The sequence below is a fragment of the Hemibagrus wyckioides genome, linkage group LG20 (genome assembly GCF_019097595.1).
Source record: "Hemibagrus wyckioides isolate EC202008001 linkage group LG20, SWU_Hwy_1.0, whole genome shotgun sequence".
In the NCBI taxonomy this organism is placed as follows: domain Eukaryota; kingdom Metazoa; phylum Chordata; class Actinopteri; order Siluriformes; family Bagridae; genus Hemibagrus; species Hemibagrus wyckioides.
Window position 1 is genome coordinate 16,858,934 of NC_080729.1, and position 19,308 is coordinate 16,878,241.

Here is a 19,308-nt window from a genome sequence, read left to right on the forward strand (position 1 = left end):
GACACACACAAACCCAGACATTAACACGACAAATATAACTTCAACATCCAAGACTATCGAATCACAATAAAATAAAATAAAACAAAAGGGCACCAAAGAGGGTCAGGGGATAAATAGAGACTTCTTGCTCTTAGATAAGAACATCTGTAACGCATTAACCCGATATAAACTGCGGCTAAAGAGCGCGTGATGTACGAGGCGATACTGACTCCTGCAGGATTTTGCTGTCCGTCGTCTGAGGGTAACCGAAATCCATCAGCTCGTCCAGCAGCTCGTAAATGATGACGAAGTTATCTCGGATGCTCTCCTCCTCCAGCTCCTTAAAATACTCCGAGAAAACCTGACCAAGGTTACACAAAACCTTATTATTATATACACACAGTTACACAAAACACATTATATACACACAGTTACACAAAACACGTTATTATATACACACAGTTACACAAAACACGTTATTATATACACACAGTTACACAAAACACGCTATTATATCTACACAACATATCTTAATACACTACTATACACACACACACACACTATACACACACTATACACGTACCTGCACAATTTTATACAGGAAAGAGAACACCAAGGAGACGCAGGCATTCTTCTTAGACGTGGCAACAACTAGAAGGCGGAGTTAAAGGAAGCTACGAGGTCAGAAAGGACGGACGATCGACACACGTCGTTAACGCAAACGGGAAGTTACAACTATGAGCTGTAAGTAAGAACAGGAACTAACTCGTCTTGGGGATTAGTTGCAGCACCATGTTACTCTTTGCATGGTTAACTCTATCGCTGTTGTTAGCTTGTTCTCCATTAACCTGCATTCCCTGTTCAACCAGACTGATGTCATGTGGCCTGGATGCTGTGTGCTCTAACACACAGAGAGATGAGGTGTGTCCTGAGAGACAGAAGGATACGGTACAGATTGTTGTGTTTGATCCACATGAAGCGCACACCTCCATGCGCCAGGATGGGAGACAGAGTGCCTTCCTCCTCCTTATCCATCAGCAGGGTCATGAAGTGCTCGATCTCAGACATGTCCACATCGCCGCGGTAGTTACGGCAAATCAGGACCTAGCGAAGACACACGCGGGTAGAAACACAGGCACGAGACAGAGAGACACACACACAGAGACATACAAGCGCACACAGACAGAGAGAGAGAGGAGCGGGGACAGAGATGGGGACAGAGACAGAGAGACACACACACAGAGAGAGAGAGAGAGAGAGAGAGAGAGAGAGAATGAAACAGTGACAGAGACAGAGACACACGCAGAGAGACAGAGAGAGAGACAGACACACAGAGAGAGAGAGAGACAGACACACACACAGAGAGAGAGAGAGAGAGAGAGAGACACACAGACACAGAGAGAGAGAGAGAATATGAAACAGCGACAGAGAGAATATGAAACAGCGACAGAGAGAGACACACACACACAGAGATAGAGAGAGAATATGAAACAGCAACAGAGAGAGACACACACAGAGAGAGAGAGAGAGAGAGAGAGAGAGAGAGAGAGAGAGAGAGAGAATATGAAACAGCGACAGAGAGACACACACACAGATAGAGAGAGAATATGAAACAGCAACAGAGAGAGAGACACAGAGAGACACAAGTTAAGCATTAGAATAAACTCATTAAATAAATCGGCAACTCTGACTTATTTTTTTAAAGTCTGTCAAATTCCATTAGTTAGAGAGACATTTAGGATTTAGGAATATTTTCTAACTTGGCTTTAAAAGAAGATGAGTTTTTTAAATGCTTTGTGAATGGAAGAAAAGTCTTTAAAATACATTTTTAAGACTAAAATGTCTATTTTTAAGCTAATCACGAGCTACTTCGCGTTAAGGCACGCGCACCCAGTCAAGTCCGGTAGCCTAACACGGTATGTATTAAAATGTAGGGATGTTGTACAGAATATGCACCTTTTGTTTTAAACCTAAAATTAATTTTATCGAAACGTACAGTTCATCCAAGGAAGGGAAAATAAATATTTAGTAGCTTTAAATAAATATAAGACGTTGAAGTAAACGCCAGGTCAGCACTGTTATAAGGGATGACTTGGCAGCGGCTCAGCTAAATAAACAAGCTAACGTTTGCTAGCTGGCATGAACAGTTAGCTAGCGTTTGGGAAACACCGTGTGTGATCGCTGCAAAGTGACAGAAATAAATGGGTTAAAAATCATAAAGTGTCTAAAGGCTCAAAATAACTTCTTTTTTCACAGAATCTCAAACGGAATACGGTTTCTCTTCTTTCCCACCCGTTTTCCGCTCCATCATACATTCCGTATCCTTCGCTGGGATTGGTCTGGCTTGGATCGTTTTTGTATTAACGCAGCTATGTGATTGGTCGAGCGAGCGTGCGAACGAAGGATAAACCAATCGTATGGGGAAAAAGGCGGGATATCACAAATACAGGTGGAAAGAACAGGCTAGCAATGAGTGACTGAACTAATCAGACTAGGGTTAGCATTAGCCAGGGAGAGGTTCCCGTTATCTTACCTTGCCTTTCAGATCTAAGACATAAACGGCGCTGGCTGACATTTCGGATGTTTAGAGAGCGCTTCAAGACGAAGCGGGCGGTTTTAAAAAGTCCAAACAATCCTACAGTGGTCAGTCCTGAGTTTTTAATAAACGTTAAAGAAATGACGGCATCAGTGACAAATACGGATTTTTATTTTTTTTGCGGTGGAGTGTTAGAGCAACGACGCAGTGTTTGTGTAGCGCCCCCTGTCGCACTGGAGGCGCACAGCAACTATTATTAAAATACGGATTATAATCATAATAAAATTAGCAGATTTGATGCACAAATTCTACTCTATTCTATATTGTTAATTTTAGATATAACATACAGAAATCTGTGTAAGGAGCATCCTCAAAATAAATTACTTAGCTCCAACTCATAACTCAATGGTTACACTATATGGCCAAAAGTTTTGGGACACCCCTCTAAATCATCGAATTCAGGTGTTCGGTTTCAGAGGTTGATCTTGGCCTCTTAGTTCCAGTGAAAGGAACTGTCAATGCTTCAGCTTCATACCAAGACATTTTGGACAATTTCAAACAGTTTGGGGATGACCCCTTCCTGTTCCAACATGACTGCACACCAGTGCACAAAGCAAGGTCCATAAAGACATGGATGAGTGAGTTTGGTGTGGAGGAACTTCACAGAGTCCTGAACTAAACCTGATAGAAGGATGAATTAGAGTGGAGACTGTGAGCCAGGTCTTCATCTAACATCAGTGCCTGACCTCACAAATGCGCTGCTAGAGGAATGGTCAAAGATTCCCATAAACACACTCCTAAACCTTGTGGAAAGCCTTCCCAGAAGAGTTAAAACTGTTATAGCTTCAAAAGGCGGGCCACATTAAATTCATGTGCATGTAAAGGAGGACGTCCCAGTTTTGGCCTGGCTCACAGTCTCTGCTCTAAATCATCCCAAAGGTGTTCTATCAGGTTGAGGTCAGAACCCTGTGCAGGCCAGTCAAGTTCCTCCACACCAAACTCACTCATCCATGTCTTTATGGACCTTCCTTTGTGAACTGGTGTGCAGTCATGTTGGAACAGGAAGGGGTCATCCCCAAACTGTTCCCACCAAGTTGGGAGCATGAAATTGTCCAAAATGTCTTGGTATGCTGAATGATTAAGAATTCCGTTCATTGGAACAAAGGAACTAAGCCTAACCCCTGAAAAACACCTAAATTCGATGATTTGGAGGAGTGTCCCAAAACTTTTGGTAACATAGTGTATGTCATGTTCGCTCTCACCATTAGATGTCACTTGATGTTCATTTAAAAAAAAATTCTTTCATGTCTTCCTGACATCCCTGGCTTGTATACTGTATGCATTTGCTTATTAACAATGCACACACACATTCTTTCATTAACGTACTCATTCCTCTGACACCATTCTCACATTTGCATAGAGAAATACTTAATCTTGCTCTGGTGTCCTGGTACATCATGTTCAGATGAACAAAACAACAATTCTTCTCCTCTTTCGGCTTTTCCCTTCAGGGGTGGCCACAGCGAATCATCTCTCTCCACCTATCCCTATCTTCTGCATCCTGAACACTTGCACCCACTAGCTTCATATCCTCATTTATTCCATCCATATACCCCCTCTTTGGCCTTCCTCTTTGCCTCCTGCCTGGCAGCTCCATGTCCAACATTCTCCTACCAATGTACTCACTCTCCCTCCTCTGAACATGTCCAAACCATCTTAATCTGGCCTCCCTAACTTTGTCCCCCAAACGTCCAACATGTATTGTTTTATCTGTTAATAACAACCAGAAATCTTTGAAATGCCACCCGTTTTTCAGAAGCACAAACACAGCCACAAATCTCAAGCAGCTCTGCACCACATGTTTGTCCTCATCCCTACAGAAATATGTGATCGGCCTGACTTGTGTCCACGTGCATACGTTTTACATGCCATTGTTCAAACAGACCGACGGCTCTGATGTCAGAAGGGTATTTATGGAGCCTGGGATTTATAGACACACTCAACCTTGACACGCGATACTGATGTGTGGACGCACCCGAAATGTCAAGCTACATCAACTGAGCTCTACAAAAAGTTCTGCAAACCTGAGCGTATGTGTGACTTCCATGCACAGATATAGACATTCATGTACTACAGTACAGATACGGGTCGTTATCGGTGTGATTGCACTTCACTTCACCCAGAAAAGCTGTGGTTTCTCAATCATCATCTCAGTGCAGCAATCAGAGCAGATTTATTTCTTGTGTTATGAAATATAGGGCCAAGCATCAGCTACTTTTCTGGAGACTATTTGGAAATCAAGAGAGAATTTTTAAAAATTATTTTGTTTAAGGAATGGAAAACTAAAAATGAAGTTTTTAAAAAATAGTAAAAAAAAAAAAAGTATTTTATTTTCATTTAATTTTAAAATATTTTTTTTTAAAATCCACAAATGTTTATGCTGTATTTTAGAAGCAAGGCTAAATAATTTCGGTAAATGTTTAAAGAGAAATAAATGATTTAAATGATTCTTCTGCAGATTCCATCAAAGGGTGCCAATAATTTTGACACAATTTAGACTTATTCACATGTATTAATCTTCATAATATATCCTGATTCTTCTCTTTTTATCTTTAGCCAAATATATAGAATATAGTATATATTAATAATGGAAAAATATCATTTCAGCAGCTTTATATAGATGAATGTGTAGATATTATGATTTATTAAATATGAAAAGTGAAATTGTTTTATTAAAAAATGTCTGATGTAAATGTCTACTGTTCGATATATCGCTGTATGAGATCTCATACACTGCCTCAGCTCGGGTCTGAAGACTGACACATTCGTTTTGGTCAGAAGAAAGCTCCTTAAAAGTTGTTTAGAAGATGAAGGGATAGTGGAAGAGTGCACTCGATTGGTGTTCCCCTTTGTCATGAAACCATGAAAGTTATATTATTTATACTTATTACTTGTATGTAAGTCTATTACTAAAAATCAATTCTCTCTCTCTCTCTCTCTCTCTCTCTCTCTCTCTCTGACCTCTCCCCTTGTTTTCAGGGCTCTGGAATGACCGCTCCTGTTCTGTCCCTGTTTCCCAACATGTGTTTGGGTCATCAATCCATCAGCTATAACCATTAATTACATCTTATTACACACCACTGCAGACACAATCCAGACTAACAATCGGTTAAAAACTGTTTCTTTTTTTTAATTAATTAATCATTGTGATGATTTTCACGGCAAGTCTGCTGAAATTCAGTCTCTAGATATTTTAGCTATTTATTTGATAAAAAATGAAATCAGTTCCCAGTGAAATGCATGAACACAAAATGTAACGAGGACAAAATATCATGTGAAATGATGTAGATTCCAGTGTATTTCCACTGACATATGAACAACAGATCAGAGAATATGACTAATAATAATTTAAAAAAAACCCAGCAAAATCCCAACAAATAAAAATAAATAAATAAATAAATAAATAAATAATCATTACAGGACCTAAAATATCTTCATGTAAATTATGTAGCATTAAAATTTCAAGAAAAAATGCTTTTTTTAATGAAATATGGAATAATTTATTATGGATTTAAATCTGAAATGCATATTTGGGGAGAAAGAAACATAGAAAAATATCTTTTTATCTCAATAATTGTCTGTTTTATCCAAAATTGTAAATTAAATTAAATTAAATTAAATTAAATTAAATTCAATTCAATTCAATTCAATTCAATTCAATTCAATTCAATTCAAGTCAAGTCAAGTCAAGTCAAGTCAATTAAATTAAAAGCTGATTTTAGTGACTGGATTTGTTTAGTTTTTGGCTTAAACACCTCACATGAAGTAAAGTGACACGAAGCACTGGTGTAAGACTTGGTCAGATTGCTCAGTGAGATCCTCTAAAAAGAAATACATTCATCATTTTTCATCTCTTGCAGCATCATGTGGTGCAACCTGACCTCCAGTCTGAGGCCTTAAGACTGCGCTGATCTGCACTGGTCTGCCTCTCACCATGTTTCATAACGTCCTCATTGGGTAAAGTCAGAGATAAGAGAGAAGACGAGAGATGGAGTAACGATAGCAGGCCAGTCTGATAGCAGCAGTGCATGACATGATGATGATGATGATGATGGATTAGTGACACCATCATCCAGGCGTGATAAACCATGCCCAGGAGTCGTGCAAGAAATATATTAATGTTATAGACACAATGAACAAAACTGTAGCATGTCCATGAAAGTGTTTCATTTTCAGTCTGTGACCGGAGTGTCGACTCATGCTGTAATGCTAATCACAGGTTCATAAGAAATTATTGTTTCTATGGTAACAGATACAAATAGAAAGAGATTTTTTAAAAATGTGTAATTGCAGTGGTATGAGGGAAATAAAACACTTTGGGATTATTAGGATGGGTGTTTGGGATACATCACACAACCACATTGTTGATCATTTTCCTATAATAATATGTGCAGAAGTGTTTTATTCATTACATAAAGACATAAAGACTGACTCATCTTATTCCAACATCAGACATCATGACAAGCATTCCAATATAGAGAGATATATTTACACCGACCAGGCATAACATTATGACTACCTGTCTAATATTGTCTTGGTCCCCCTTTTGCTAATAAAACAGCCCTGACCCGTCATGCACTGTGTATTCTGACCCCTTTCTATCAGAACCAGCTTTAACTTCTTCAGTAATTTGAGCAACAGTAGGTCGTCTGTTGGATCGGATCACACGGACCAGCTTCAATGAGCCTTGGCTGCCCATGACCCTGCTGCTGGTTCACCACTGTTCTTCTTCCTTGGACCACTTTTCATAGATACTGACCACTGCAGACCGGGAACACCCCACAAGAGCTGCAGTTTTGGAGATGCTCTGATCCAGTGGTCTAGCCATCACAATTTGGTCCTTCGTCAAACTCGCTCAAATCCTTACACTTGTCCATTTTTCCTGCTTCTAACACATCAACTTTGAGGACAAAATGGTCACTTGCTTCCTAATATATCCCACCCACTAACAGGTGCCATGATGAGGAGATAATCGGTCTTGCTTGATTGGGGTATATGTAGATATTCTGCTTTTTAGGCTAATTTAATTTCATATTTCTGCTTCTGAGATTTTTATATATACCTATGGCAAGGCTATAACACTGTAATAATTCAGTTCTATATATATTTTTGAGTTTTGATCATTAGTATAAAATTCTCACCTACTCAAAGGCGCACTCTCATGGTCAACAAAAATCATTCTTGACAGTGATGTGATGACAAAATGACCACCTGCAGGAATAAGCCTTTATAAAGGTCTATGTAGGGTTATGTCAGCTGTTAGAAAGGGCTTCTAAAGGGTTCATGCAGCTTTATGAATACAATCTGTGGACGTACTCAATTGTCCAGTTAGAAATCATGAATGACACACAAACACACACACACACAAACAAGTGTTTAAGTCACTGATACTCGTACTATCACATCACAGCCATTCCATAACCGGTAAATCTCCAGCAGGTGCCAAATATAAAAAAAACCCTCACACCACCACTATATTCACCCAGCTGCTGACCAGAGGAAAGTGCCTGAGAGTGAGACAGGAGCTGCAGAGATTAGCATGGCATGGAATGACGTAGCTGAAGGCTGGAATAGACACTGGAACATTGACACCAAGCATGATCCTGGACGTCCAGCTGGACTACAGAGACTTTTTCCAACACCTGATCCTGTGAGAGCCTTCAATCATTTAAACAAGTCACTCAAACCATTCAAAACAGAGAGGTTTTCATTTTAATACACGCTAATATTTTCTACTGTTCAAATTCCTATGAATATTCCTATGAAAATGTGAAGAAATAACAGAATTATATAAAATCTGATGAAATAATATTTATAATAAAATCTGATGAAATAATAATATTTTATTTCTATTGAAATCTGATGAAATAATATTTATGATAAAAATCTGATGAAATAGCAGTATGTATAATAAAATCTGATCATATAATATTTATGATCAAATTTGATGACATAATATTTATAATAAAATCTAATGAAATAAAAAAAAATATTTATAATAAAATCTGATGAAAAAAGATTTATTATAAAATTTGACGAAATAATATTTAAGATACAATCTGATGAAATAACAGCATTTTTAATCAAACCTGGTGAAATGAGAATATTTGTGGTAAAATCTGATGAAATAAAATTTATAATAAAATGTGATGAAATAATATTTATGATATAATCTAATGAAATAATATTTATAATAAAATCTAGTTAAATATTATCGATAATAAAATCTGATCAAATAACAGTATTCATGATCTGATGGGGAAAAAAAACATTATTTATGATAAAATCTGATCAAATAATATTTATAATAAATTCTGATGAAATAATATTTATGACAAAAATCTGATGAAATAATTTTTATGACAAAATCTGATTAAGTAATAATATTTTATTCATAATGAAATCTGATGAAATAATATTTATAATACAATCTGATGAAATAATATTTTATTTCTAATGAAATCTGATGAAATAATATTTATGATAAAAATCTGATGAAATAGCAGTATGTATAATAAAATCTGATCATATAATATTTATGATCAAATTTGATGACATAATATTTATAATAAAATCTGATGAAAAAATATTTATTATAAAATTTGACGAAATAATATTTAAGATACAATCTGATGAAATAACAGCATTTTTGATCAAACCTGGTGAAATGAGAATATTTGTGGTAAAATCTGATGACATAAAATTTATAATAAAATGTGATGAAATAATATTTATGATATAATCTAATGAAATAATATTTATAATAAAATCTAGTTAAATATTAAATCTGATCAAATAACAGTATCTAATGGGGGGAAAAAAAACATTATTTATGATAAAATCTGATAAAAAAAATATTTATAATAAATTCTGATGAAATAATATTTATGACAAAAATCTGATGAAATAATTTTTATGACAAAATCTGATTAAGTAATAATATTTTATTCATAATGAAATCTGATGAAATAACAATATTTATAATAAATTCTGATTAAATAATATCTATAATAAAATCATATTAAATAACAGCATTTATGATAAAATCTGACAAAAAACATTATTTATAATAAAAATAATAATTTTTTATTTATAATGAAATCTGATGAAACAATATTTATCATAATAATCAAATGAAATAACAGTATTTCTTTTTACGAGTATGCTGGTGTTCGGCTTATGGGACATTTTCACTCAGTATAAACAAATGAATTATTTTGATCTCCACTCACAAGTCTGATATAAAAATGAGTCAGGACTCTGTTGGCTTTCAGACACGTCAGACGAGCGTTTTTCCCTCTGTGGATACTTACACAGAATTTTAGTGGTTGAAGATGTAGAAGCTAAGACAAAATGAAGGTGAAGAATGATAGGGAAGAAGGGAAGAATGATATTCTTTTCTATGAAGATATCGTCCCTAGTAGGCTAGAGAAAAACACAAATACTTATGTAAAACTACAAATTCTTAAATCTCTGAGTGTCTACTTTCATATGAGCTTCGTATTAACCACCAGTGTGGAGAGGGACATCACAAAGACATTCAAGGCTGAATATGGACACAACAAAAACAGAAGCAAACTCCATTTTCTGGTAAGTTTTTTCTGTTTTGACATTATTTTAAATCTCATCAGCTTCTGTGTTGTGAAACTCAACTGTTTATAGATAGTGATCATGATATCTGATAGTAACAGAGATATGGCAGGCAGGTTGGAGTTGTATGGTGACCAAATTAGAGAGAAAAATGCAAACAAAATATTATCATCTTATCAAACTCCAACCAAAGATATGATTACATTATATAAACACTAAGCCCTGAATCAACACTTTGGTGCATAACATAACATGGCATCGTCTCTACTGCTGAACTTTTTCCAACAGAGCTGCACACACACACATACACACACACACACTGTGCAATTCATCCTGTGGAGTGACAGCATGCATAGCGATTAGAATCACATGGCGTGTGAAATTCTCAAGTGTCCACAATGCAAAACAGAGGACGCATTCAGCCATTCATTCCTTTGGACACATGCACACACACACACACACGCAAAACACTGGAATGAAAGTCTCAGCCAAGTGGGTGTTTTTGGGTTCTCTAAAAGCAAGCATGTGTTTGTGTTTGTGGTTATAATGTAGTGTAGCAGTTATTTGTTATAACAAGTGTAATAGCTGCCTAATAACATCCTCCAATTCAAAACTTGGGAAATGATATACAGACTTAGATTACATAAAGTTTTTTTTATTTATTTATTGAAATATACATTTACAAATACAAATTGCTTAAAATGACTCAGAGTACACACTATATACAACTCAGGTCTAAATAAATATCCAACACCAAGGCATCATTGCAACCTGGTAAAAAGAAAGAAAGAAAGAAAGAAAGAAAGAGAGAGAGAGAGATAGTGAGAAAGAGAGAGCTAGAAAGAGAGAGTGAGAGATTGATTGAGAGAGAGAGAGTTCAATGTGAATCACTGCCATGTACCTATAGGTTAAATGTGCTGAACGAAAGGACAGTCGGAATTCCAAGTTTATATATACTTACTAAAAATATACATTTTAATGTGTTTGTTTGAAGTACAAATATATATTACAGCCATATTACACACACACACACACACACCCACACACACACATATACTATACATTTCAAATTTAAATACAGAGACATTAAAAAATATACACGCTTTTCCTGGAATTAATGGGATATAACGTGTGTTCCGAGTACGTGTGAAGTAAAGCGAGCGGTTCGGAATTCCCAACTGGAATGTTAGGCAGAGGTAGCTGTGAAGTCGCACTGAATCATGGATCTAAAAAGGCTATATCTCAGATATTTCGGCTACACGTGTACATACACGGCACTTGTTAAATAGAGCACCAGAGGGTTACGTACAAATTTAATAGCAGTGTTAATACAACAGATTTAATACGGAACATGAGATATGTAACAGCAAACTGTCAGAGCGTTATTTACAAAATATTTTCATTTTTTTAACCAGATTGAATTCATCTTTCAAGTAGTTTTTATTCTGGTTACAGTTTATTATTATTATTATTATTATTATTATTATTATTATTATTGTTTGAGATGTTATCAAATCTCCATAGTCTTTAGTTGGATTGTAAACCTCTCAGGACCTCTGCGTCACCGTCTCGGCGGTTGTCGTCACCGGGTTCGATGTTTGCGTTTCCGGATCTTTCCAGTCCATCTCTTTTCCATCCTGCTTGAAGAAGCTGCCGTGCATTTTAAGTCGATGCATCCTGGAAAAAATTGTAAACGACAGTCAGGTAACGAGAACGAGATTTCAGGTTTCGTTCCTCGTGCAAGCTTGTTCTCAATGGATTAGTTTTTATCCCGTTTTCTTTACCTCTCCTCTTTCCTGCTCTGGGGAACGTCGGTGGATTTTACAAAGATTACACCGTCCCTGCCTTGAGCGAGGCTCCCAAATTCCATGTCCTTGGGTCTGAAAATCAGTCTGGAAGGAAGCATATAAATAAATAAACCTCTTATAAAGGTATAAAAGTGCTCCTTAATACATAAAGGTTCATTCCATTCAATTTCTCTAAATATTTGATGTGTACCTATAATTTAGTATAATAATAAATAATTTAGAAATCAAAGTCCCACATTTTATTTCTACATTTCTGAGTTTTATATTGATAAAATATAATTCCCAGGGAGCGAGTCGAAATTACACATCAAATATCCAGCCTTCAATGGAAACGAATATTTAATTGAATATTAATAAAATATTTAATTTAACTTTAATAATTTAAATCAATTATTTTAAGTGAAATTAAAGTTTTTTTTAAGGTGGGGCACAATTTAAGTTAAAGTTTGAGAATAAAAAGCAGAATTCATGGTCGTAATTTTCCTTCATAGGAAGTCAGATAGACGGTCTTTGTCCACATTTGTGTTAATGAGTAAACTTCATACTGATTCAGACATAATATACACGGATCAGCCATAACATTATGAGCACTGAGAGGTGAAGTGAATAAGACTGATGATCTCCTCATCATGGCACCTGTTAGTGGGTGGGATATATTAGGCAGCAAGTGAACAATTTGTCCTCAAAGTTGATGTGTTAGAAGCAGGAAAAATGGACAAGCGTAAGGATTTGAGCGAGTTTGACAAGGACCAAATTGTGATGGATAGACCACTGGATCAGAGCATCTCCAAAACTGCAGCTCTTGTGGGGTGTTCCCGGTCTGCAGTGGTCAGTATCTATCAAAAGTATACTTTAAGTCCTGTAAGTATCCTTTAAGTACTTAAAGTATCTTCTGGTAACATCTTGGTGCCAGATACCACAGCACACTTTCAGGAATCTAGTGGAGTCCTTGCCTCGACATGTCAGGGCTGATTTGGCAGCAAAAACAAAAAACGATAAGACATTTTGTCATCTATGACTGACTCACTTGGCCTGCGTCTCTCCAGATTTAATTCTCATTTTGCGAATCCGGAACTGGTTGGTGCTGAAGAAGCTCGGCAGGTACGAATCGCTCTCCCACTGGATCTTGAGCATCAGCAGATCTCCTACATCTACATCTGAGGTCACCAGGAAGGAGACGGTGGTGTTGGTGATCATGCTCGGCCTGTAACGGAAAACACAGGAAATGTTCATGTCGCAAAAATGACGGTTCCATTTCCTCTCTCTATTGTGCTTGTGTAAAAAGGAAAATGAGAAATTTGTGGCACTTACACGACTACCGCGATGTCTACCTTCTCATCATGAGTTCCATACAGAGATATTTTCACAGGCTGGTTGTCCAAAGCCAAATGATTATGACCAAAGAGATGTGCTTTAATCTGGTAATGGAAAACTAGAGAGACAAAAAAGCCACGTATGTTAATAAAAGCACAAATAAATAAAAACCAAAACATTATATTAGCAAAAAATTGATCAATTCTGGGACGGATGTTTGCGCATACCTTTGTAAGGCATCATCTCCCGCGTCTTAAGGAACATCCTGGTGCTCCGGGCTGTTCGGACCTTGTTGACGTTGTAGCCTAGCTTGTTGCAGCGGTTCTTGCGGCAGCTGAGGCACAGGCCTTTGTAAAAGGCTTCTTTGGAGCTACAGCGGTAAGCCAGGCTCGGCTGATCCCGATTCACCAGCGAGTCGATGAACAGGTGCACAGAGCGCTCATGAGAACATTTCACCAGCTGGTCCATGTCTGGCGAGAACGCAGGTGGAACACAGACGTCAGAGGAAATAAATCTTTCTGAACGTTCCTAAATCTTAAAATTCCCAGACGGTTTCAGCTAAAATGCTTCAACATTCCGTGGTTTTACACAACAACGTACACTTCCTACTAGGCTAAATGTAGCTACTAAAATGATTCACAGTGGTAAAGTATTTTTTACCTCAGGTCAAGCAGCTAGTTAGCTAGCGAGGACATTCTTTCAAAAACATCTCTTAACACAACATGATTTCATTTAGATACAATCCACATTGCTAGAATATTTCTGACCATGACAACAAACAACCCTGGATGGAAAATTTCACGCTAGCAAATGACTAGCTAGCTGGCTAACCGGCTAATCTTTTAACCTGAGGTAAAAAAGGACAGTGAACAATTCTTGCTGTATTCTTGACCATTTCTGAAGATTATTCATAAACAAAAACGTGACATGGAAGAAACAGACAACAGCCCAATGTTTAGCATATGGTTTCTGGATATGTTTCACAACTCTGGAGAAAAAAAAAAGTGTTCAAATTCATTTCAAACAATTACACAGATACACAGTGTAATTGTAGATAAACTAAATATCAAAATATTAGCCTGTAATTCTTGTAATTTTATCGCCTTAACTCATTTTCACAGAGCTATTAATGCTATTAGCTTCACTATAGTTACTCAGTAAAATGCTGTAAGACAAACAACCACAAATTAAACCTCAGCTAATAAAGTTGCTCTAATATTCAGATTGATTGATGGCAGTAAACTCCTCAGGACCTAACTGACTTACTGTACAAGCCGTGCGTAGCGATCATCCTCATGGCGTTCTGCAGGCTGCAGCCAGGCTGGAAGGTGCCACCATTAGGGTAGATGTCCACATGACCCACTGGCCTCTGGATGCCGATGCTGAGATCCGGGCTGCCTCTGGTGTTCGTGTGCAGGACATCAACAAATTTCGCATCATCAGGAGAGAGCCGGTTCAGTCTATCGGCATGCTCGAAGGTCGGGCCAGCCGGGTCAAAACCTAAAGTTGTAAAAAGGCGAATTTAAATTCGTCACAAATCGATAAATAACAATATTATAAGAATTGTTTTACAGTATCGAAAATTAAATGCCTATATGTTTTATAGTCAATGCTTTTCTGTGTTGGATAATAATAAGTAAATAGAGAATGTGCACATTTTAGGCAGATACAATATGATAACTTTTTTTAATTCGTCACTAATCCCAAACAAATGAGATACTGAGAAGTACATATAAAATAAAGCCAAACAAATGCTTGCTTTGTCTGCCGGGTCTATAAGCAAAGTAGAGTAGGAGTAGGGTGTGGGCTTAAACATGGCTTAATTGATGCCCCTGACCTGTGATTCTGTTGACTTTGTTGTTGGCAAGGTTTCCTGCCACACCTGCCACATGTGCACCCAGACTATACCCCAAAACATGTAGCTTCTCAAGTGGGTAGCCGATAATCTTTATAGAAAAAAAAGAGAAAAGCAGTGTAAAATAATTAAATAGAGTGAGCAGTAATTTTTTTTTAAAAATGGGAATTAAACCATTCCTAATTTGTACCTCTAACCAGTCGATGAACTGGGCCACATCCCCACCCACTACTCTGGTGTTCTCAGCAGAGGTGGGGTAATGATGGCTGGCACGGTCCAGCCAGTCCACCACAATGACGTTGGCACTGGGCTCACGCTCGAACAAAGCAGACACCAGCTTAGCGACCCAGCTTTCAAACAGTCCTGCAACCTACAAGAATTATACCAGTAATGCAAAAAATGTTCAGGATTAATCAGGATCAGCTATCACACTTTCATTAAAATTAATATGAATAGCAATTGGTATACACAGATCAGGCATAACATTATGCCTGAGTATAACACTGATGATCTCCTCATCATGGCACCTGTTAGTGGGTGGGATATATTAGGCAGCAAGTGAACATTTTGTCCTGGAAGTTGATGTGTTAGAAGCAGGTAAAATGGGCAAGCGTAAGGATTTGAGTGAGTTTGACGAAGGGACAAATTGTGATGGCGGATAGACGACTGGATCAGAGCATCTCCAAAACTGCAGCTCTTGTGGGGTGTTCCCGGTCTGCAGTGGTCAGTATCTATCAAAAGTGGTCCAAGGAAGAAACAGTGACAGGCTCATTGATGTACATGGGGAGAGAGGACTGGCCTGTGTGGTCTGAGCTACTGTTGCTCAAATTGCTGAAGAAGTTAATGCTGGTTCTGATAGAAAGTTGTCAGTATGCACAGTGCATGACGGGTCAGAGCTGTCTTGGCAGCAAAAGGCGGACAGACACACGATATGGCAGGTGGTCATAATCTTATGCCTGATCTGTGTATAGTGTACTGATTGTTATGTAAACATATGAATTAGGGAATTTCACAAGTATTTGTGCACGCTGAACTCACCGACCAGCCGTGGATCACCAGAAAGGTCTGCGCATCAAGTTTAAACCTGCAGTCTGATATAGTTTCTCTTATTCCCGGAACAAGATAGCACAGGTCCTCGTCTGGGAACTCTGCATTTCGCAATGAGAACTTGGACTGGATGCTTCCGTAGTCAGTAGTCCTGTGTGTTGTGCTTCCTGGGAATTAGGTCAGAGATTAATTAAGCCTCTTACAGTCCTGAATGGATTCTGCTTTGGGTTCTTTGTACTTAAACTTGTTTGACTCAGAAGAAAACACCACAAAAGCATCACCCTCAGAAAAACAACAGTGGGGCTGCGACTTTGGAGCTGAAGATCGAATAGGTCTAACAATAGCTGATATAATAATAGTGAAGCGTTATGGTAAGTGGAAAAATGAAGTATTACGAGGTACGGTCATGTGTGAGATTGAAATCCATAAAAAATTCCAGGAATCTGGTGAAAGTTCTAGCCTTTTTGTTATAGACTGTTTATTACATTCATTTGCAAAACTGAAACTGATTACACTTGTGCATGTTTCAAGTCTTATATTCAAAATAGATCCAGTTAGATAGCTTGTAGTATATTTTTTATGTTTCTGATCATCTTATTTAGGACAATATAATGGAGTGCATAACAGCTTCACTTACCTGCAGCAGGTGTATCAGTTGAATTGGAAAGAGACTCGCATGAAATAAAAAAAATTCCGATGATCAGCAACCAGATACTTTCTTTTCCCATAGTACAGTAATTTATATAAAACTGTGGTCAATGTTAAAGTTTAGTTTTAAAGATAAAGTTCAGGATTTGGCTGTAAATTCAGATAATGGAGATAAAGGGACGCGCCCTGAATTTATACCAGCCATGGCCTCCGTTCGCGCTTTCCGATTGGTTAAATCTGAATCGGGGGCGTGGCTCCAAATAGAAAGCGTGACTAGCTGTCACTCACCGGCTGAGGAAAAATAATCACGTGACTCCTCCTAGCGTCCAATTTCGATATTGTTGTTTTCATCGGGGGGGGAATACAAATTAAGGAAATAATGGGATCATTATTACATTTCATTGTCATGTAAACAATTTGTTATTAAATAAATAATACAAAAAAACGTTGTATTTTATTTTATACAAATTCTCAAATGCAATTAATTTATGCATTAGAACATTCTAGAAAAATTATAGCCACTATATGCAAAAACATAGATGGCTATAGATAGAACTCTCACACTTCTAGAGCCATCTTTTACGTTTACATTGTCCTGACTCTTTGTTCGCGTGCCAAGAATTGTCCTTGGCATGGTATCTGTTCCAATAAGCGTGTCTGTACACCCTCAGTGACCAAACAAAGTTCTGGCATAGTGTCAGTAACCATGTGCTAGGAAAGTGTCAAATGTTGTCATATACTTTAGTGTAATAAATTATATTACACTTTGCGTGTGCATCACCTGACCTCCAGTAGATGATTAACACTGATATTTCTCTTATTCGTGCACTCTATATCATACACTGCTGTTTGTTTGGTATTGAACACACACAAAATTATCACACACGTCAGTGCCAGTGGAAAAAAAAAGAAGAAGAAGCAAACAGGAACAGACAGGGGCAGAGTAAATCAGGATACTGACCCTTATTATCATTATCAAGCTCATTCTTGAGCAAATGATGAGTCAAAAAGATTCGGGCTATTTGAGGTAGTGCAAAGTCAGCATTTAATAAATGTCAAAGGATATTTTCATTTCTGTGGGCATTGTGTGTATTCTTATACTGTTTTGCATTGCTTATTCATGACATGTGTCTATTTTGAATGGAATAGAGACCCACGCTGAGATGGGAAGTGATTCACAGGCTTATATTTTGTTAGAATTTATTGCATAATACAAGCTACATATAATGCAGGTTGCTTTAAGGTGAACGTTTTTAAAGTATAATGAAGATATATTCTCATATGTGTGACCTAATATGCCAGTGAACGTGTTGGTTATCAAATGAAGCAAAAACAACAGCTTCGACACAAACACGAGCATGTTCTCTAAAAGGGTCCGAGGTGTTTTCCTGTGGTACCTGGAATAATTGTGTAATATAGGACACTGAGTGTTAAAACTGCCCTGGAGGCAGACCTGTACATTTAGGCCCTCTTATCCAATGGGGTTAAGGAAGGGGCCCCCCACCCACTCACACCCACTCACACACACACACACTCCTACCCATCTCCACATCAATACACACAGAAGAAAAAAAGTGTGTGAATAAGACCCCCTGCTGTTGTCAAAACAGCATCAACGCTTAGACAAATGCTGAGATTCCTCGACCAGTTAGACTTGAACTCTGTGACCTGCTGGCGTTTTTAATCTTTCTGGGAAAATTGGTGCAAGAATATAATATATAAAAGAAATTTCTCAAAACAAAAACCCATAAAAATCTATTGTCTGTTGAAAAAAAATTCTTTTGCAAATGCCTTTTATTTAATTTTTCTACAATTGAACACCACAGACATTATCAACAACATGCAGAGAAAGGCAGTGCTAGCTGACTAGCTGTTGTGATCTCAGTAGCTTGCTAGGTTTCTTCCCTATAGCTAACTAGCTCATGTCTTCAGCTACCTAATTAGCTGAATATTTTTAAAAATGGCCCTTTTACATGTGATCCTGTGCAAACACAAGTTTAATAAAAAAAAATTTTAAAAAAACTTTCACACTGTAAAACCTTCAAATATTTTGCTAGCTATTTCATTTAGTCAGCTAGTTATGTATTGAGTGTAATTGTTGCAGCAGGGGCACTGGTAAGCTGGTGAAAATGTGCTGTGTGATCTGCTGGAGCCTATCCCAGCACACACTGGGCAAAAGGCAGGGGTACACCCTGGACAGGTCGCCAGTCCATCACAGGGCCACGCATATAGACAGACAATCATACACACTCACTCCTGTGGTCAATTTAGAATTACCAATCAACCTAATGTACATGTATTTGGACAGTGGGAGGAAACCAAAGTACCCGGAGTGAACATGCAAACTCTGCACAAAAAGTCCCCTGCCTGGTCGAACCCAGGACCTTCTTACTATGAGGTATCAGTGCTAACCAGTAAACCACCATGCTGCCCTAAAATCCCCATATCCAGGCCTAAATCAATCGGGGATA

General features: G+C 37.6%; 2 protein-coding genes across 4 annotated transcripts in view; both read right to left on the reverse strand.

Moving 5' to 3' along the window:
* The window catches only part of ap1m1 (adaptor related protein complex 1 subunit mu 1), a 28,549-nt gene extending 25,838 nt beyond the window's left edge, over window positions 1–2,711 (reverse strand). For all 3 annotated transcript variants that reach the window (XR_009207483.1, XR_009207484.1, XM_058418642.1), the window contains exons 1-4: window positions 2,513–2,711; window positions 927–1,083; window positions 563–630; window positions 210–340 (exon numbers count right to left, since the gene is read on the reverse strand). Coding sequence is in view for 1 of the 3 variants with exons in the window: in XM_058418642.1 (XP_058274625.1) it covers window positions 210–340; window positions 563–630; window positions 927–1,083; window positions 2,513–2,554 (398 nt within the window). In the remaining 2 variants the exon portion in view is untranslated. The remainder of the gene's footprint in view (window positions 1–209; window positions 341–562; window positions 631–926; window positions 1,084–2,512) is intronic.
* An 8,098-nt stretch (window positions 2,712–10,809) lies between these two features.
* Window positions 10,810–17,009, reverse strand: LOC131342076 (lipoprotein lipase). Its single transcript, XM_058372808.1, has 10 exons — window positions 16,827–17,009; window positions 16,181–16,356; window positions 15,333–15,512; window positions 15,125–15,233; window positions 14,554–14,787; window positions 13,515–13,757; window positions 13,285–13,405; window positions 13,001–13,177; window positions 11,950–12,057; window positions 10,810–11,842 (listed from the first exon to the last, which is right to left on the reverse strand). The coding sequence occupies exons 1-10, from the start codon at window positions 16,915–16,917 to the stop codon at window positions 11,713–11,715; spliced, it is 1,569 nt and encodes a 522-aa protein (XP_058228791.1). The 5' UTR covers window positions 16,918–17,009; the 3' UTR covers window positions 10,810–11,712.
* Between the last annotated feature and the right edge of the window lie 2,299 nt (window positions 17,010–19,308).

Coding starts and splice junctions, on each gene's coding strand:
- LOC131342076 (XM_058372808.1), bottom strand. CDS start 16,917: ATGGGAAAAGAAAGTATCTGGTTGCTGATCATCGGAATTTTTTTTATT. Junction 12,058..13,000: donor TCTGGAGAGACGCAGGCCAA/GTGAGTCAGTCA, acceptor GCTTCCTTCCAG/ACTGATTTTCAGACCCAAGG. Junction 11,843..11,949: donor CAGAGCAGGAAAGAGGAGAG/GTAAAGAAAACG, acceptor AATTTTTTCCAG/GATGCATCGACTTAAAATGC.